Below are 15,422 nucleotides of genomic sequence, written 5' to 3' on the forward strand. Positions count from 1 at the left end.
AAGACTATGTTTTCTGTTCAAGACTATGTCCATAATATATTTTTGGCAATTGGCTTGTCTAATTGCATCATTGTGACCTGTACCACTTCTGATTGAACAGGACATGGAAGGTTGGACTACTCTCTCTGGGGTCCAGGAAGAGTCCATGAAATGTGTGGTAAATTAAGAAAATTGGTAAACTGAATATAAAATAATATGTGAAGCAAACAAAAAAAACCCAGTTCAAATAAAAATTTACATTTAAAAAACAAATGTCAATACAACAACCCTGACAAAAAAGGAGGATATTAATTAGTTTCTTTACTGATCTACTGTAGTTAATCAGTCACATTCACAGAGATCATATGGAACTATGACACAAGTTTGTTTTTCTATAGTTATTATTCAGACAGGATACAATAAATGTAAGAAAGATACTTACTTCTGTTTCAGTCTGATGTATGCAGATGACAAATTATTCCAGGCTTCTGCATTCTGGAAAAAAATATAAAAAAATACTATATATAAAATACAAGAAACTATTTCCAGTATTCAGCTATATTTTACAGATTATTGAGACACATGTTTTGCACACATGCTTCAGATGAGTATGTTGTTATATCATTCAAATGTATTAATAGCCCCAGAGGGAGGCACAAAAAATATACATATGAAAAATGTACATACAGTATTAAAGTTGCCATCTTGCAGCTATAAATTGTACTTATAGATGAAGAAGGCATACCTACTAATCTCTAACTTAAAGAAGGCATAACTAGTAACCTCTAACCTAAAATAAAAACAGCAGAACTACTCATTTCTAACTTATAAATGAAGAAGGCATAACTAGACAACTCTAACCTAAAGATGAAGGCATAACTAGTAATATCTAATCTATAGATGAAGAAGGCATAACTAGTAACGATTAATTTATAGATGAAGAAGGTACAACTAGCAAACTTTTATCTAAAGTTTTAGAAGGCATAACTAGTAATATCTACTCTAAAGATGAAGAACCATGACTAGACAACTGTAACCTAAAGATGAAGAGCACATAACTAGCCAAATCTAACCTAACGATGAAGGCATAACAAGTTAACTCTAAACTAAAGATGAAGAAGGCATAACTATTGTAGTAAACCCTAAACTAAAAATCAAGAAGGCATAGCTACTGTAGTAAACTGTAACCTAAAGATGAAGAAGGCATACCTACTGTAGTAAACTGTAACCTAAAGATGAAGAAGGCATACCTACTGTAGTAAACTGTAACCTAAAGATGAAGAAGGCATACCTACTGTAGTAAACTGTAACCTAAAGATGAAGAAGGCATACCTACTGTAGTAAAATGTAACCTAAAGATGAAGAAGGCATAACTACTGTAGTAAACTGTAACCTAAAGATGAAGAAGGCATACCTACTGTAGTAAACTACTTATGTGCTGTATCTTCCACACACTTATTGAACATTATTGGAATATTTTTCGTTTAGCAATTTCTGCTGCAGTCTGTACCCAAGTAGGAAATATCTATGTAGTAGAGGGAGTAGTGGTCTGATATTGATCACACCTTTGATCAACCATTTGTTGTGGGTGGAGTTTGAGGGTGGATTACAAGCATGTGGATTGCTGTTTAATCAGTGTATTTTAGGCTGAATAGCCTTCTGGCTGTGAAGTATTTTTAGTGTTAAGTGTTTCATATTAATATAACCTTGGAGATACACTGGAGATAAACAGGAGAGGAACAGGAGGACAGACCATTCTTCAGTGAGTCACCTGATCCAGCACACCCTAATATCACTACTCACATTTTCTCTGTAACCATTTCAGTGTGCCGGATTCCACATCAGTTCTCTCTGCCCTGTATATGTCCCTCTACACCTGATTCTCACTCTACTTACCCTAACTCTGTATTTCTTTTCTTTTCTCTATTTTGACACTATCTTTCTGAACTACACTGTGGTACCAGAGCCATGGCTCCTCAATCCTGTGGTATACCTATTCACTCTGAATGCTTTCTGCCCCTAGCAGTGTGTGTTGTGGCTTGGGCCACAGTGCAGGGCTGTTAGGGGTCAGGGGTCCAGGTGGAGGGGGGAGAGGAGGATATGAGGAGAGAGGGGACTACTTTGCCCATTCTCTGTACCTGCTGAATCATGTCCTGACCATCCCTGTCATTCTCATTTCTTGCCTTCAGGTCTCCTTACCTGCACCTCATGTCACCTGTCTGTCTCCCCTCCTTCTAGATTGTAAGCTCCTTAGAGCAGGGCCCTCTTCCTTCCCGTTCTCACAGCACTCTTCTTGCACTTCAATTACAGCTCTCTTACCTACAATCTATACTTGCATCTATTCTCATTCACTTCCCTATATCTCTATAGCTGTATTGTGTACTAAGAATTGTGCTTTAATTGTGTTATGTCTAGGTTTGCGCATCCTGTACTGTTCTATATGTACGGCGCTGCGTACCACTTGTGGCGCCTTATAAATAAAAATAAGATAAAAATAATAGTAATAATAACTGTAACCTAAAGATGAAGAAGGCATAACTATTGAAGTTAACTCTAACCTAAAAATGAAGACGGCATACAGTAGCTATTATAGTAAACTGTAACCTAAAAATTAAGAGGGCATAACTATTGTAGTAAACTCTAACCTAAAATTGGAGAAGGCATAACTACTGTAGTAAACTGTAATGTAACCTAAAGATGAAGAAGGCATAGCTACTGTTATAAACTCTAACATAAAAAGGAAGATGGCATAGCTACTATAGTAAACTCTAACCTACAAATGAAGAAGGCATAACTACTGTTATAAACTGTAACCTAAAGATGAAGAAAGCAAAACTACAGTAGTAAACTCTAACCTAAAGCTGAAGAAGGCATAACTACTATAGTAAACTCTAACCTAAAGATGAAGAAGGCTCTAACCTAAAGATGATGAAGGCATACCTACTGTAGTAAACTCTAACCTAAAGATGAAGAAGGCATAACTACTGTAGTAAACTCTAACCTAAAGATGAAGAAGGCATACCTACTGTAGTAAACTCTAACCTAAAGCTGAAGAAGGCATAGATACTGTAGTAAACCCTAACCTAAAGCTGAAGGCATAGATACTGTAGTAGATGCTAACCTAAAGATGAAAAAGGCATAGATACTGTAGTAAACTCTAATCTAAAGCTGAAGAAGGCATAACGTCAATTCATAGTTACATAGTTACATATTAGGTAAGGCTGAAAAAAGACTTGCGTCCATCTAGTTCAACCTAGGTTGTTATTAAAAGCAGACTTGTAAAGACAAATTATATTTCTTATTTGTACCTATGGATGTTATTAACCAATAAGTGATTGTCCAACCTTATTTCGAACATATTCAGTGTCTCTGCTGACACCACCTCTCCAGGAAGAGAGTTCCAAAGTCTGACTGCTCTGACCGTAAAGAAATTGTTTCTTCTAGCTGAACAAAATCTTTTTTCTTCTAATCTATACTCATGCTCTCGCATCCTAGATTCCTTTCTTGTTGAAAAAAGGGTGTTTGCTAATTCCTTATATTGGCCTCTGATATATTTGTACATGTTGAGCATGTCCCCCATTAAACGTCTCTTTTCTAATGTAAATAGTCCCAAATTGCTTAATCTCTCCTCGTAGCTTAAATTCTCCATTCCCCTAATAAGCTTTGTTGCTCGTCTCTGGATTTTTTCCAATTCAATGATGTCCTTTTTATAATGCGGGGCCCAGAATTGTACACCGTACTCGAGGTGAGGCCTCACCAATGCTTTATAAAGTGGCATAATTACCCTTGAGTCCCTAGATTCAATGCCCCTTTTAATGCATGCTAAAATTTTGTTGGCCTTTTTTGTTGCTACATTACAATGTGCACTACACCCCAGTTTGCTGTCTATTTGGACTCCTAGATCCTTTTCGAGTATTGAAGTACCCAATTCCTCTCCACTAAGGTTATAAGTAGCACACTGGTTATGTCTCCCAAGGTGCATAACCTTACATTTATCAACGTTGAACCTCATCTTCCACTTTTTAGCCCACTCCTCTAGATTTGCAAGATCCTTTTGAAGCGTGGTGACATCTTCTGATGATTTAATGACTTTGCTTAGTTTTGTATCGTCCACAAAGATGGATACATTGCTGAGCACTCCCTGCCCAATATCGTTTATAAAAATGTTAAATAAAATGGGCCCCAAAACCGAACCCTGGGGCACTCCACTTAGTACTGGTATTGTATCTGATACGGCACTGTTCACAACCACTCTTTGTTCTCTATTACACAGCCAATTCCCTACCCATCTGCAGATATTTTCCCCCAGCCCTAGGTCCTCCATTTTATTTATCAACCTCTTGTGTGGGACAGTATCAAAGGCCTTAGCAAAATGTAGGAAAATCACATCTACTGCGTTTCCATTATCAAGGTTTTTGCTAACCTCCTCATAGAACCCTAGTAGATTAGTTTGGCATGAACGATTTTTCACGAACCCATGCTGGTTAGTACTGAGAAGACGGTGACGGTCTAAATATTCCTGGATCCCATCTATTAAAAATCCTTCAAGTAGTTTACCCACTATTGATGTTAACCTGACGGGTCTGTAATTAGCGGGATCGTCAACTAAACTAAAGTTTTGTTTCACAAGATTTTGTTTTTATTTTGTATCACAAGATTTGAGCAACCAGAAAAGAACAAAATAAATAATACATTTTACAACAAATAGTAGTAAATCCAATGATGAACTTCAAAGAATTTTAATTAACATCTGTGTTTAACCAGGACATTACTAAAATGGCTTAAAATGGGAGGTAATATTCATGGGAGACTTTAATGTACCTCATGTAAACTCTGAGCGTTCTTTTCAAGTTCCACTAGAAATGGGGACTTTCTAAATTCCCTGCAGGGAGCACCATTTAAGCTATTGGTGAGGGAGAAGATGCAATATTAGACATAATACTTACAAATACTTACAAATGGCACAGAATATCAGCCATAAATGTGGGAGAAAACCTAGGATCCAGTGACCATCAAGCAGTATGGTATACTACTGTATAAAGACTGGAACTAATTAATGTCCCAAAAAAACAAACAAAAGAGTTGGGATGCTAATTTTACAGATTTAGAAAGGTGTACACAATTCATTGTCAGATTGAAGGACACGAGTCACGGCAAAAATGAAAATAATAAAAGTAACAGACCTTTGTAACAAAATGGTTTAAAAAAGCATATGGAACGGAAAGCAAATGTGGTTTACAAAATAGATTTTAACAAGTATGAAGGTAAAAAGAAGGCTTTTAGGAAATATAAGCGGACTCAAAATAATGAGGACAAAGGAGTATTGTGTCAGACAGAAGGCTAAGAAGGTAACAAGATGTGCAAAGGATAACATGGCCCAGTCAGGAGGTAAAATGGGTTAAATGTCCCCGCTATAGGGGCATAAAATAAGAATTAAAAAATGACAATTCATTATTTAACAAGTTTGTGTTTGGTGCACTACCACAGCAGGATAGATGATCAAGATGAGCAGTGACCCGGGCAGATAAACAAGTACACACCACAGGCAGTGAACCAAACCAGTATACCTCAACAAGTGGCCAATAAATATCAGCTGCTGATGTGCCCTTTAGATGCAGAAATCAGATCAAAATACACACCTCAATATTTCACCATGGTCCCACCAGCCCCACAATATTATAGTATGGGACAGTATGGCTGATATGAGGTGCAGTCTAATGGGCATGAGGGGAAGCAGTGAACTACCAGCCCTGGCCTAACAGGAAATTAGACTGAACTATAGAGCATATCCTACGTGAGAGGTCTTATTACCTTATTTACTGTACCACCCTCACACTTTCAAGAAAACTGCCATCCACAAACAGATTGCACAGCCTTAAAGCTATAAATGTAAAGATCTGAATAACTATAGAGAGGTCATCGAAGGATTAAATATTTACAGAAGACCTCATAAGGAATGAGGACAATAAGAATTCTCTATTTGGATTTAAGATATACCTCTCTTATGCTTGTTCTACAATGAACTAGTAGATTCACTATAGGCTGGAATTCAAGAGCTATGATGACATATGGGATTTGCTGCTTTAAAAAAAAATCCATTAATTTTCTATATTTAATCCCCGAGGACTGAATAAAGAATAATGGCTTTGAATTTCACTTTACTTTGATAATGGCTGTATTCATATTAATTTGAAATAAGTTATATTGTTTTCTCATGGATAATTTTATGTATGGGTCTAAATAACATCAATGTTTTATTGTTTTATCTATTGTCAGTTTATAAAAATTCACATTATTTTACATTCATGTACAGTTCACATATAAAACTGACGGATGTTCCAATCTTATCTATGTTCTACCATAGAGTACAGAGTACTAGAATATAAAGTATATACACTGCTCAAATAAAGGGAACACTTAAACAATACAATGTAACTCCAAGTCAATCACACTTCTGTGACATCAAACCGTCCACCTAGGAAGTAGCATTGACTGACAATTTTCCATGCTGTTGTGCAAAAAGGAATAGAAAACAGGTGCAAATTATAGGCAATTAGCAAGACAACCCCAAAAAGGAGTTGTTCTGCAGCTGGTGACCACAGACAACTTCTCAGATCCAGTGTCCAGAGAATGGAGGCGCTACCAGGAGACAGGGCAGTACATCAGGAGACGTGGAGGAGGCCATCAGAGGGCAACAACCCAGCAGCAGGACCACTATCTCCCCTTTGTGCAATGAAAAACAGGAGGTGCACTGCCAGAGCCCTGCAAAATGATGTCCAACAGGCCACAAATGTGCATGTGTCTACTCAAACGGTCAGAAACAGACTCCATAAGGGTGGTATGAGGGACTGACGTCCACAGGTGGGGGTTGTGCTTACAGCCCAACACAGTGCAGGACTTTTGGCATTTGCCAGAGAACACCAAGATTGGCAAATTCGCCACTGGTGCCCTGTGCTCTTCACAGATGACAGCAGGTTCATACTGAGCACGTGACAGATGGTGTCTGGAGAAGCCAAGGAGAACGTTCTGCTGCCTGCAACATCCTCCAACATGACCGGTTTGGCAGTGGTTCAGTAATGGTGTGAGGTGGCATTTCTTTGGGGGGCTGCACAGCCCTCCATGTGCTCCCCAGAGGTAGCATGACTGCCATTAGGTACCAAGATAAAATCCTCGGACCCCTTGTGAGACCATATGCTGATGCGGTTGACCCTGGGTTCCACCTAATGCAAGACAATGCTAGACCTCATGTGGCTGGAGTGCGTCAGCAGTTCCTGCAAGATGAAGGCATTGATGCTATGGACTAGCCCGCCTGTTGATCAGACCAGAATCCAATTAAGCACATCTGGGACATCATGTCTCGCTCCATCCACCAACGCCACGTTGCACCACAGACTGTCCAGGAGTTGGCGGATGCTTTAGTCCAGGTCTGGGAGGAGATCCCTCAGGAGACCATCTGCCACCTCATCAAGAGCATGCCTAGGCATTGTAGGGAGGTCATACAGGCACTTGGAATCCACACACACTACTGAGCCTCACTTCGACTTGTTTTAAGGACATTACATCAAAGTTGAATCAGCCTGTAGTGTGTTTTTTCCACTTTATTTTGAGTGTGCCTCCAAATCCAGACCTCCATGCAGTGGCGCATACAGTGGGGTTTCTGAGCACCGAGAACACCCCCCCCCCCCCCGGGAGACCTTGGTGAACCGGAGATATCTGACTTCAAAGCAGTGGTCCCCATCCAAGCCTGTTAATTGCTCTTCTCAGTCAGATACTGCTCTGCTCTGCCTCTTGAACTCTGATCCCCTAGTCCCCAATACCATTTAGTAGGTGGGATTCTCTAGTTTTTAATTCCAGTAAAAGCTAAGAAATATAGTTCCGGGAACTGGAGATATCTGCAGTTAAGCAAGCTGTCCTCCCACCAGAAAATTATGAATAGTAAGCCCACTCCACTATACACCCTTCCTCTGCGTATTAAACATCCTCTACCACCCTGGAAGTTATGTATCAGGACCCCTTCATTCAGCCCTATACCCCCTTCTCTGACCCAATCTCCCACCATCTGTGCAATAAAGCGGTAATTAGTGGAAATTACTGATCCAGGCCCTACATGCTGAGCGGTTGATATAATACCCCTTACTACCCGCGGGACATGAAAGCTTCCCACACCCCTACCGCTGGAGGATCGGTAGGGGCCCCAATACATTGCTATGCCCAGGGGTCTACACTGCTGTTATGTATGTGTGTATATATATATATATATATATATATATATATAATTATTTATATACATTTGGTCTATCTATAATACTTTAACTGACCCGGCATATACTGGGTTGCCTAAGTGTCCATCTCCGTGCTTTGCTCCGCCCCTCTCTGGAAACCCCCTTCTGAAAATCCTGCGTTTGCCCCTGCCATGGGTTAATAAATTTGATTTCCATTGATAATGTGTGTGTGATTTTGTTGTCAGCAGATTCAACTATGTAAGGAACAAAAAATATTTCATTAATTCAGATCTACAGTAGGATGTGTTATGTTAGTGTTCCCTTTATTTTTTTGAGCAGTGTATATATATACACATACAGTGCCTTTATTCACCCTCCTTGGCTTTTTACCTATTTTGTTACATTACAACTTGTAGTTTAAATGTTTTTATAATCTAAATTTTATATTATGGATCTGCGTAAAATAGTCTAAAGGTGCCCATACACTTGTCCAATTTGGGCTGATTTCGCCAGATCCAGATGGATCAACAGAGTAATTGGCCCAAAACAGATGTGTCTGACATCTCCACGACCTGATGCGCTGTCCCGCGCGCATCGGGTCGGACCCTACAGATTGAACCTGCTGCAGGTTCAATCTGTCAGATCAGACCCATCAGTGGCACAACGCAGGAGCTTTTTAGCACCCACAATGTGTTGGTCCAATCCGCAGGTGTGTGACAGCGGTGAAGCGCCGCTGTCACACAGCTATGTGTAGCAGCGGGGCCCGGGCTGAATCTCAGCTAATCAGCGCCCAACTAGTGTTTTCAAATTCAGCAGCGCTTTCCGTGCCACCGCCCGGTGAATAGCGCTACTTAGTTCCCAGCCGTCACACAAACCCTGCTGACTTACTTCCCAGTGCCGCAGGGACCCCGCTGCTCGCCCCCTGCCGCTAACATCTCCCCAGGGATATAGATGCAATAAATCGCATGCGATTTATTGCATGTAGAATTTGGCACATCAAGTGCCAAATCATAAGCCGCCTCCCGGGGAACTGCCGGGGGTCTCTCAAGGGCAAACTTGTGTATGGGGCCTTTTGTTGGTGAAGTGAAATGAGAAAAATATGTATAAAAAATATTTTATTTTAAATAAAAATCTGAAAATAGGCATGTGCATATGTATTCTCCTCCTTTGCTATGAAGCCCCTAAAAAGTTCTGGTGCAGCCCTTCAGTAGTCACATAATTAGTGAATGAAGTCCACCTGTGTGCAATATAAGTGTCACATGATTTGTCAGAATAAACACACCCTTTCTGAAAGGTCCCAGATGCTGCAACACCACTAAGCAAGAGTCATCACACCAATGAGACCAAGGAGTTCTCAATGACTTTGTCATGGACAAAGTTGTTGAGAAGTCCAAGTTAGGGTCTGGTTATATAAAAAAAAAATTCAAATCTTTAATGATCCACCCGAGCACAATCAAATCCATCATCTTCAAATGAAAAGAACATGGTACCACAAACCTGCTAAGAGAGCCACACACAGAACTGTATAGTGTGTACGCACCTTTAGTCTACAGTACAGTGTAGCCTTTTCCAACTTGAAACCTTCTCATTACTATAATGTTTTGGCATTTGCATATAACATGACATGTGTGACACCTATGGAGCTTCTCACTCAATTTGGGGTAGATGTATCATATCTTGGAGAGTGCTTCTAAAAGCCATTTTCTGTTAAAAAATAAGTGTTAGGCTATGACTGATGCTGGGTTACTTGGTGACACGGGAGGTCTGCAAATGTTACTGCTATGCCACTGCCAGGACCTGTAGATACTTGTCTGCAGTTCCGTCGCACCTGCCCCCATTGAAAATGTCCCTCACAAATTGGCTGCCACCTCAGAGGAGACAGCTATTAAGGATGCCAGAGGAGGCAGCAGACATTTTGGGAGGGACATTTTTATGGGGATACGCATGGCAGACCGAATTAGAGTTAGCCGCAATGAGACCAGAGACCCACTGTGACGGCCGACTTGTGGAGCGGTTCCCTGCCATCAAGAAGGTACCATGATGGGGTGTGAACCTGAAACTTTGAGGGGTGGAAGGTTTTATAGTTACACCAATGAGGGTCTCTAAGGTTTTCGTATAGATATTCTGAAAGTATATTTCATGTCATGGAAAGAGCCAAAAAATGCTAAAGGTGACTGGCCAGGGTCCTGACTAATATTATTGCAAAGAGATTTGGTATAATTCATAGTTAAAGTTGAAAACTCTATTATGTGTACATTATGGGCAGTGGTCAGTAAACTTTTTTTCTTAAAAAAGTATAAATCCATTTAACTCTTTTACAACAATGCAGCGTGTCAGAGAATTTGCATTCAATTACAAGAAAAAAAAAAAGAGGTCTAGAATTTTTCTTTTTAGATTCTTTGGCACCCAAAGAGACTGGTTTGCAGTCATGCTGTGCCAAACCACAGACTGTCTGGAAGAGCTATTGCTATGTAAACAGTGCTCCGTCATATGGACCTATAACACATGCCAACTGGACTGCAATGTATCCTCACAAGACTCAATTATATGCCTTCTATTTTGACAGCCCCATGTCAGAGAACCTGTATCTTTTATTGAAAATTTTAATAACGACACATACAAAAAAAGACAATGTGTTAGCGGCGAGTTAACAAGCACGTGTGACCACAATTACTTACAAAGGTTCTGCTTTCAATTTACCCATTTCTCAAGTCTGATCATTTCTAGTCATCAAGTTGTACAGGCAGCAATATGGGCATTGGGGACTTTGCTAACACTGTCCACAAATAATATGCATTTTTTTAAAAAGATGCCTGGCATTACTTCTTGTGCTGATGACTAGGCGTCATTAGAAGGGGATGCAGTTTAAATCCCGGCGGTCGAGATCCCGGCGTTCAGAATCCCGACCGCCGAAATCCCGACACTTTCTCCCTCCGTGGGTGTCCACGACCGGGCCCGCTGCGCGGCGAGCGCAGCGAGCCCGCAAGGGGGGGCGATCCACGTCCCCCCCTTGTCGAGGTTTCGACGTCGGGAGTTTGAACGCCGGGATCCCGACCGCCGGGATTTCATACTGAATCCATTAGAAGGGCTGTTTTTAACATGACTGTAGCAAGGATGTAAGAGGACCCATCTGCAAACACACACTCTAATATACAGTATATGGCTCTGTTACTGTAGATGGGTATAAGACTAAAGGTTTGTACTCACATCAGGTTCCAAGCTGACACAACGCTGAAAGGCTCTTGCTGCACCTTCATAGCCTTGTAAGGCGATATATGCACAACCCAAAGAAAACCATACACCAAGCTGAAAAGGCAGAACCAAAACAAAGTATATAAAAAAAACAATAAGAAAGTACACATGACAAGAAGCACACGTCCGGTTTTACATGCAGAAACACCAGAATACACATTTTTTTATTATATTTTATTTGTAATGCTTCTGAAACAATGTACAATAGGGTATAAATAATGATGATGTAATAAGGTTTATGGCATTATTCAGTAACTATCTGTCCGTCATGAAAACAAAAAGCATATAAAGGGCATCCTGTTGAATATATTGACTCCAGTACATCATACAGTAGTTCACATGAACACATAAACAGCCAACTTTGTAGCTGATGGTGCAGTCAGATCGGATATGGGTGGGGGGGGGGGGGGGTGATGTAGCAAACCGGGTGGCGCATTGAGGTGTCCCAACATCATAGTCACAATAACCGGCATTGTGAAGCGGGGGCAGTGTCACAGTGGAGTGATTCAGTGTGAATCATGTCATTGGCTGCCCACTTAACCTAGGAAGTGGGTGGCCTCAGGCTCCTTGAGGCTTGCCCAATCTTCTTGGCGTCTAGGAGAGCAACCGGAGATTCCAGAGCGTCCTGGACATCCCAAGAGAGTAGGCAAGAGCTTGTGTGCACCTAAATGTAGTTTGGCATCACCTGTAACAATTCACAGCTTCTGACTGAAAGCACTTTAAAGAAGGAACATAGACCCTGAGTAATAAAGTAAGACAAAGCAAATAACTGTGCACCTGGATAAGACCATGTTCCACTGCAGGTAGTGAGGGGGATGAATCATGTGGAAAGATTAGATGCAAAACGCCTCACCTCACATCTGTGGGTTACACGCAAAAGCAGCTAGTATTTACCCTGCATGCAAAACAAATACATGTTTTTACACCCCTTGTATTGTAGCATGGCTTGTCCAGGAACAGAATTAGTTTTAATTTGCTCCTAATGCTGAGTTATCAGGCCTATAGTCCAATAGGGATTGCACGTGTGCTGCCAGTGTGGAAGAGAGCGTGTTTGACAAGTGTCGGGGTTATGTGGAGGAGTGTGTAGGTATGTGTGCTGTTAGTCTGTATGTAAGAGAGTGTCAGACAGGGGATATTTGTTTTACATTTGCTAGTATGAGAGTAATATGAGCCAATTTACAAATAAGGGGCAGGCCCAGCATCAGGGAGGGGGGTGCAAAGGGGACACTTGTAATGGGCCCTGAGAATCTTGGGAGTTCAATTCCTCGGCCCCCCTTGCATGTGCACACTGTGTTCACATTGTTCAGTGTGCAGAACCCATGGGCGACAGAACTCAGCATGCTTGCTGCACCCGAGAGGAGGGTTCTGCGCTGCCCCTGTCATCAGGAACCCCATGGAGCTCCAAAGCGCCGGCATCCCGATGGACTTGAGAGTGGGACCAACCTTACTGCCCAGAGATCGAGATGTCTGAGAGCCTGCCGAATGGGTGAGTCGGCAATATCCACTCAGTAGAAGTACACAATAGGCCCTTCATTTAATTCAGCTCCAGGCCCATGACGACCTTAACGTTGTCAGTGATGTCCTCTGTTTTCTGTACATGCCATGTAATGGAGGACATTGCAAGCATGGCCCGCGCTATGCCTATGTGTGTGCACTTGCCAATACAAACTCCCTGCCAGGCCCCTAGCCGTGATGTCACGCTGGCTACACATTGCGTAGTGTGTACCCAACATAACTTCTAGTGAGAAAATATAGATGTAGCTATGCCATCATCACATTTGCATATTCAGGGAGATAACAAATGTTTGATTCAAAGAAAGAAAAGCATAAAGTAAGGAGTCCAGCAAGTCAAGAAACTGTATGAGCAGAGAAAGTACCTGAAGGGTAAAAAAAGAGGCAGACTAGATGGGCCAAATGGTTCTTTTCTGCCATCAAATTCTATGTTTCAAATTCTATAAAGTAACAGCAAAAGGAAAGTGTCCAAAGGTCACAACTACTGTAGATGCCACTCACACAACACATCTTGCTGGGAAGAGAGGTGCTAAGCGGGAGACGGACAGAGGACACCCTTCCAATAAACACTGCAGAGGTCACACTCACTGACTGAAAATACTCTAGTGAATGAGGAGTTGTCAGGATTTATTGCAGTGAGTTCAACCATGATTGATCTAACACACTAACGGCTGGATTAAGTAGGCTTCTGCTGTAGCTATTTCTTAGGAAATAGAAACTGTCATTTCTAGCAATATATTATTTCAAACGCTCATGTATTTCTCATGCATTTTAAGCAGACGGTCCATTATTTAAACAGCGTAAATATATGGAAGCCTTGCTAGTCGTAGAGAGGAGAAATGTCGTTTGCGAGGCTGTTTTGAAGTTGATGTTGGAAGCTTTTACTTTAAATATTTAGTTGTGAGGATTTAGTGGCACAGATCTTACTCTCCATTTAAAGATTGACTGTATTTTCACAAAACTGCACTGCCCTAAAATGATCTTTTATGCTAGCCATGCTAGTCTTAGACATTAGTGAACCTTTAATCTAGGACACCAATGATCTTTTATGCTTGGACACCAATGATCTTTTATGCTTGGACACCAATGGTCTGTTATGCCCCACCGATCTTTTGTGCTAGGACACCCATGTTTTTTTTTTTTTTTTTGTGCTAGGACCCCAGTGATCATTTTTAGTAAAAGAGAACAAGAAAAAAACTTTGGCAAATACTACACAAATAGCATGTGTAATATAACTATTAAAGGCAGCAAACCTAATGGTTTATTCAATATAGTGTGCAGGGAGCAGCGCCGGGAGGGACCTTATGGAGCATGCTACTACGTCGGAATGATGTTACTCGAGGGTATCAGCATTTTACCTTAAGTGCTTCCCGAGATGCTGTTTGTGCCACACTGGGGCACAAAACCGCATTGCCATCCAAGGATTGAAATGGATTCATGGATTACTATGCTTGAGACCAGACAGATAAATCAAATTAGAAAAACAAATCTGTTTATGAAATTAAGTGATCTCACTTCCTGTAAATTTTTGATTGGCTGCTCATCATTTAAATATTGGCGTCCCACACTGCTCTGACACATCTTGATAAAGGTCCAATGACAAAAAGGGGTTGATCCTGTCAGAGGAGTGTGAGCAGCCATTTCTTCCTGGATGTATGTATTGGACTCTTTTTTAAATTTTACGCGATTTTTATCCTTGTTTTTTTTTTTTTTTTTTTGCGGGAATTTTTTTTTTGTGGGTTTTTCTCCTGGAGGGGCTCATGTATTGTTTACATTGTCTGGATTAAAAATTTGTTAATTTTTTTTAAAAGTTAATTGTTTTCCACATGGTCAACCATCGTTATAAAAGACTGAGCAACAGAACTGAACATTAACAACACTAAGAAGAGACCACGCCACTTGAAAGGACTATATCCATTGGTCAATTATAAGTATACATTGCGCCCTATTGTTTTACGTTCCAATTCCTGTTTTTCTTGTCTGTTGTGTAGAGGTTTAGGTGACACCCCAAGAACCATAACGTCAGGGCTGCATTGCGCCATTTACTATTCTGTCATCCAATTTTGAGATAAACCAAATTGACTAATTAAGTTACTTGTGCTTAAGAATGGATATCCTTAAATCTGGACTTAAATGACAGTTTGGGAAACTCTAACTTTAAACTACAGTACAATGCTTTCCCACTGCTGTTTTCTCCAGCAACTACAGCTACAATTATGTTATCTTTAGAAGGATACCCCTTTCACACCAGAAAATGCAAAGTGCAGAGACTCACCATGGAAAATGGTCCCTGGATCATGCAGGGACAATCCTGGGTTGACCCTTTCACACCAGCCTAGTCCCTGCATTTTCTGGTGTGAAAGGGGTATGAGTCATCTCATGCATTGGCAGTAAACACGCCCCCCCGAGCTCAGTGGCAGCCAATCTGCACCTATCCTGGTCCCCGCCCCCCCCCCC

The 15,422-nt window shown here is 41.0% G+C and overlaps 1 protein-coding gene across 2 annotated transcripts in view; it reads right to left on the reverse strand.

Moving 5' to 3' along the window:
* Positions 1-15,422, reverse strand: part of TTC27 (tetratricopeptide repeat domain 27) — a 414,154-nt gene that overhangs the window by 65,867 nt on the left and 332,865 nt on the right. For both annotated transcript variants that reach the window (XM_083176116.1, XM_083176115.1), the window contains exons 15-16: positions 11,409-11,507; positions 422-474 (exon numbers count right to left, since the gene is read on the reverse strand). In XM_083176116.1, coding sequence (XP_083032242.1) covers positions 422-474; positions 11,409-11,507 — 152 coding nt within the window. The remainder of the gene's footprint in view (positions 1-421; positions 475-11,408; positions 11,508-15,422) is intronic.

The sequence above is a fragment of the Crinia signifera genome, chromosome 3 (genome assembly GCF_055691185.1).
Source record: "Crinia signifera chromosome 3, ASM5569118v1, whole genome shotgun sequence".
NCBI classification, from domain to species: Eukaryota; Metazoa; Chordata; class Amphibia; order Anura; family Myobatrachidae; genus Crinia; species Crinia signifera.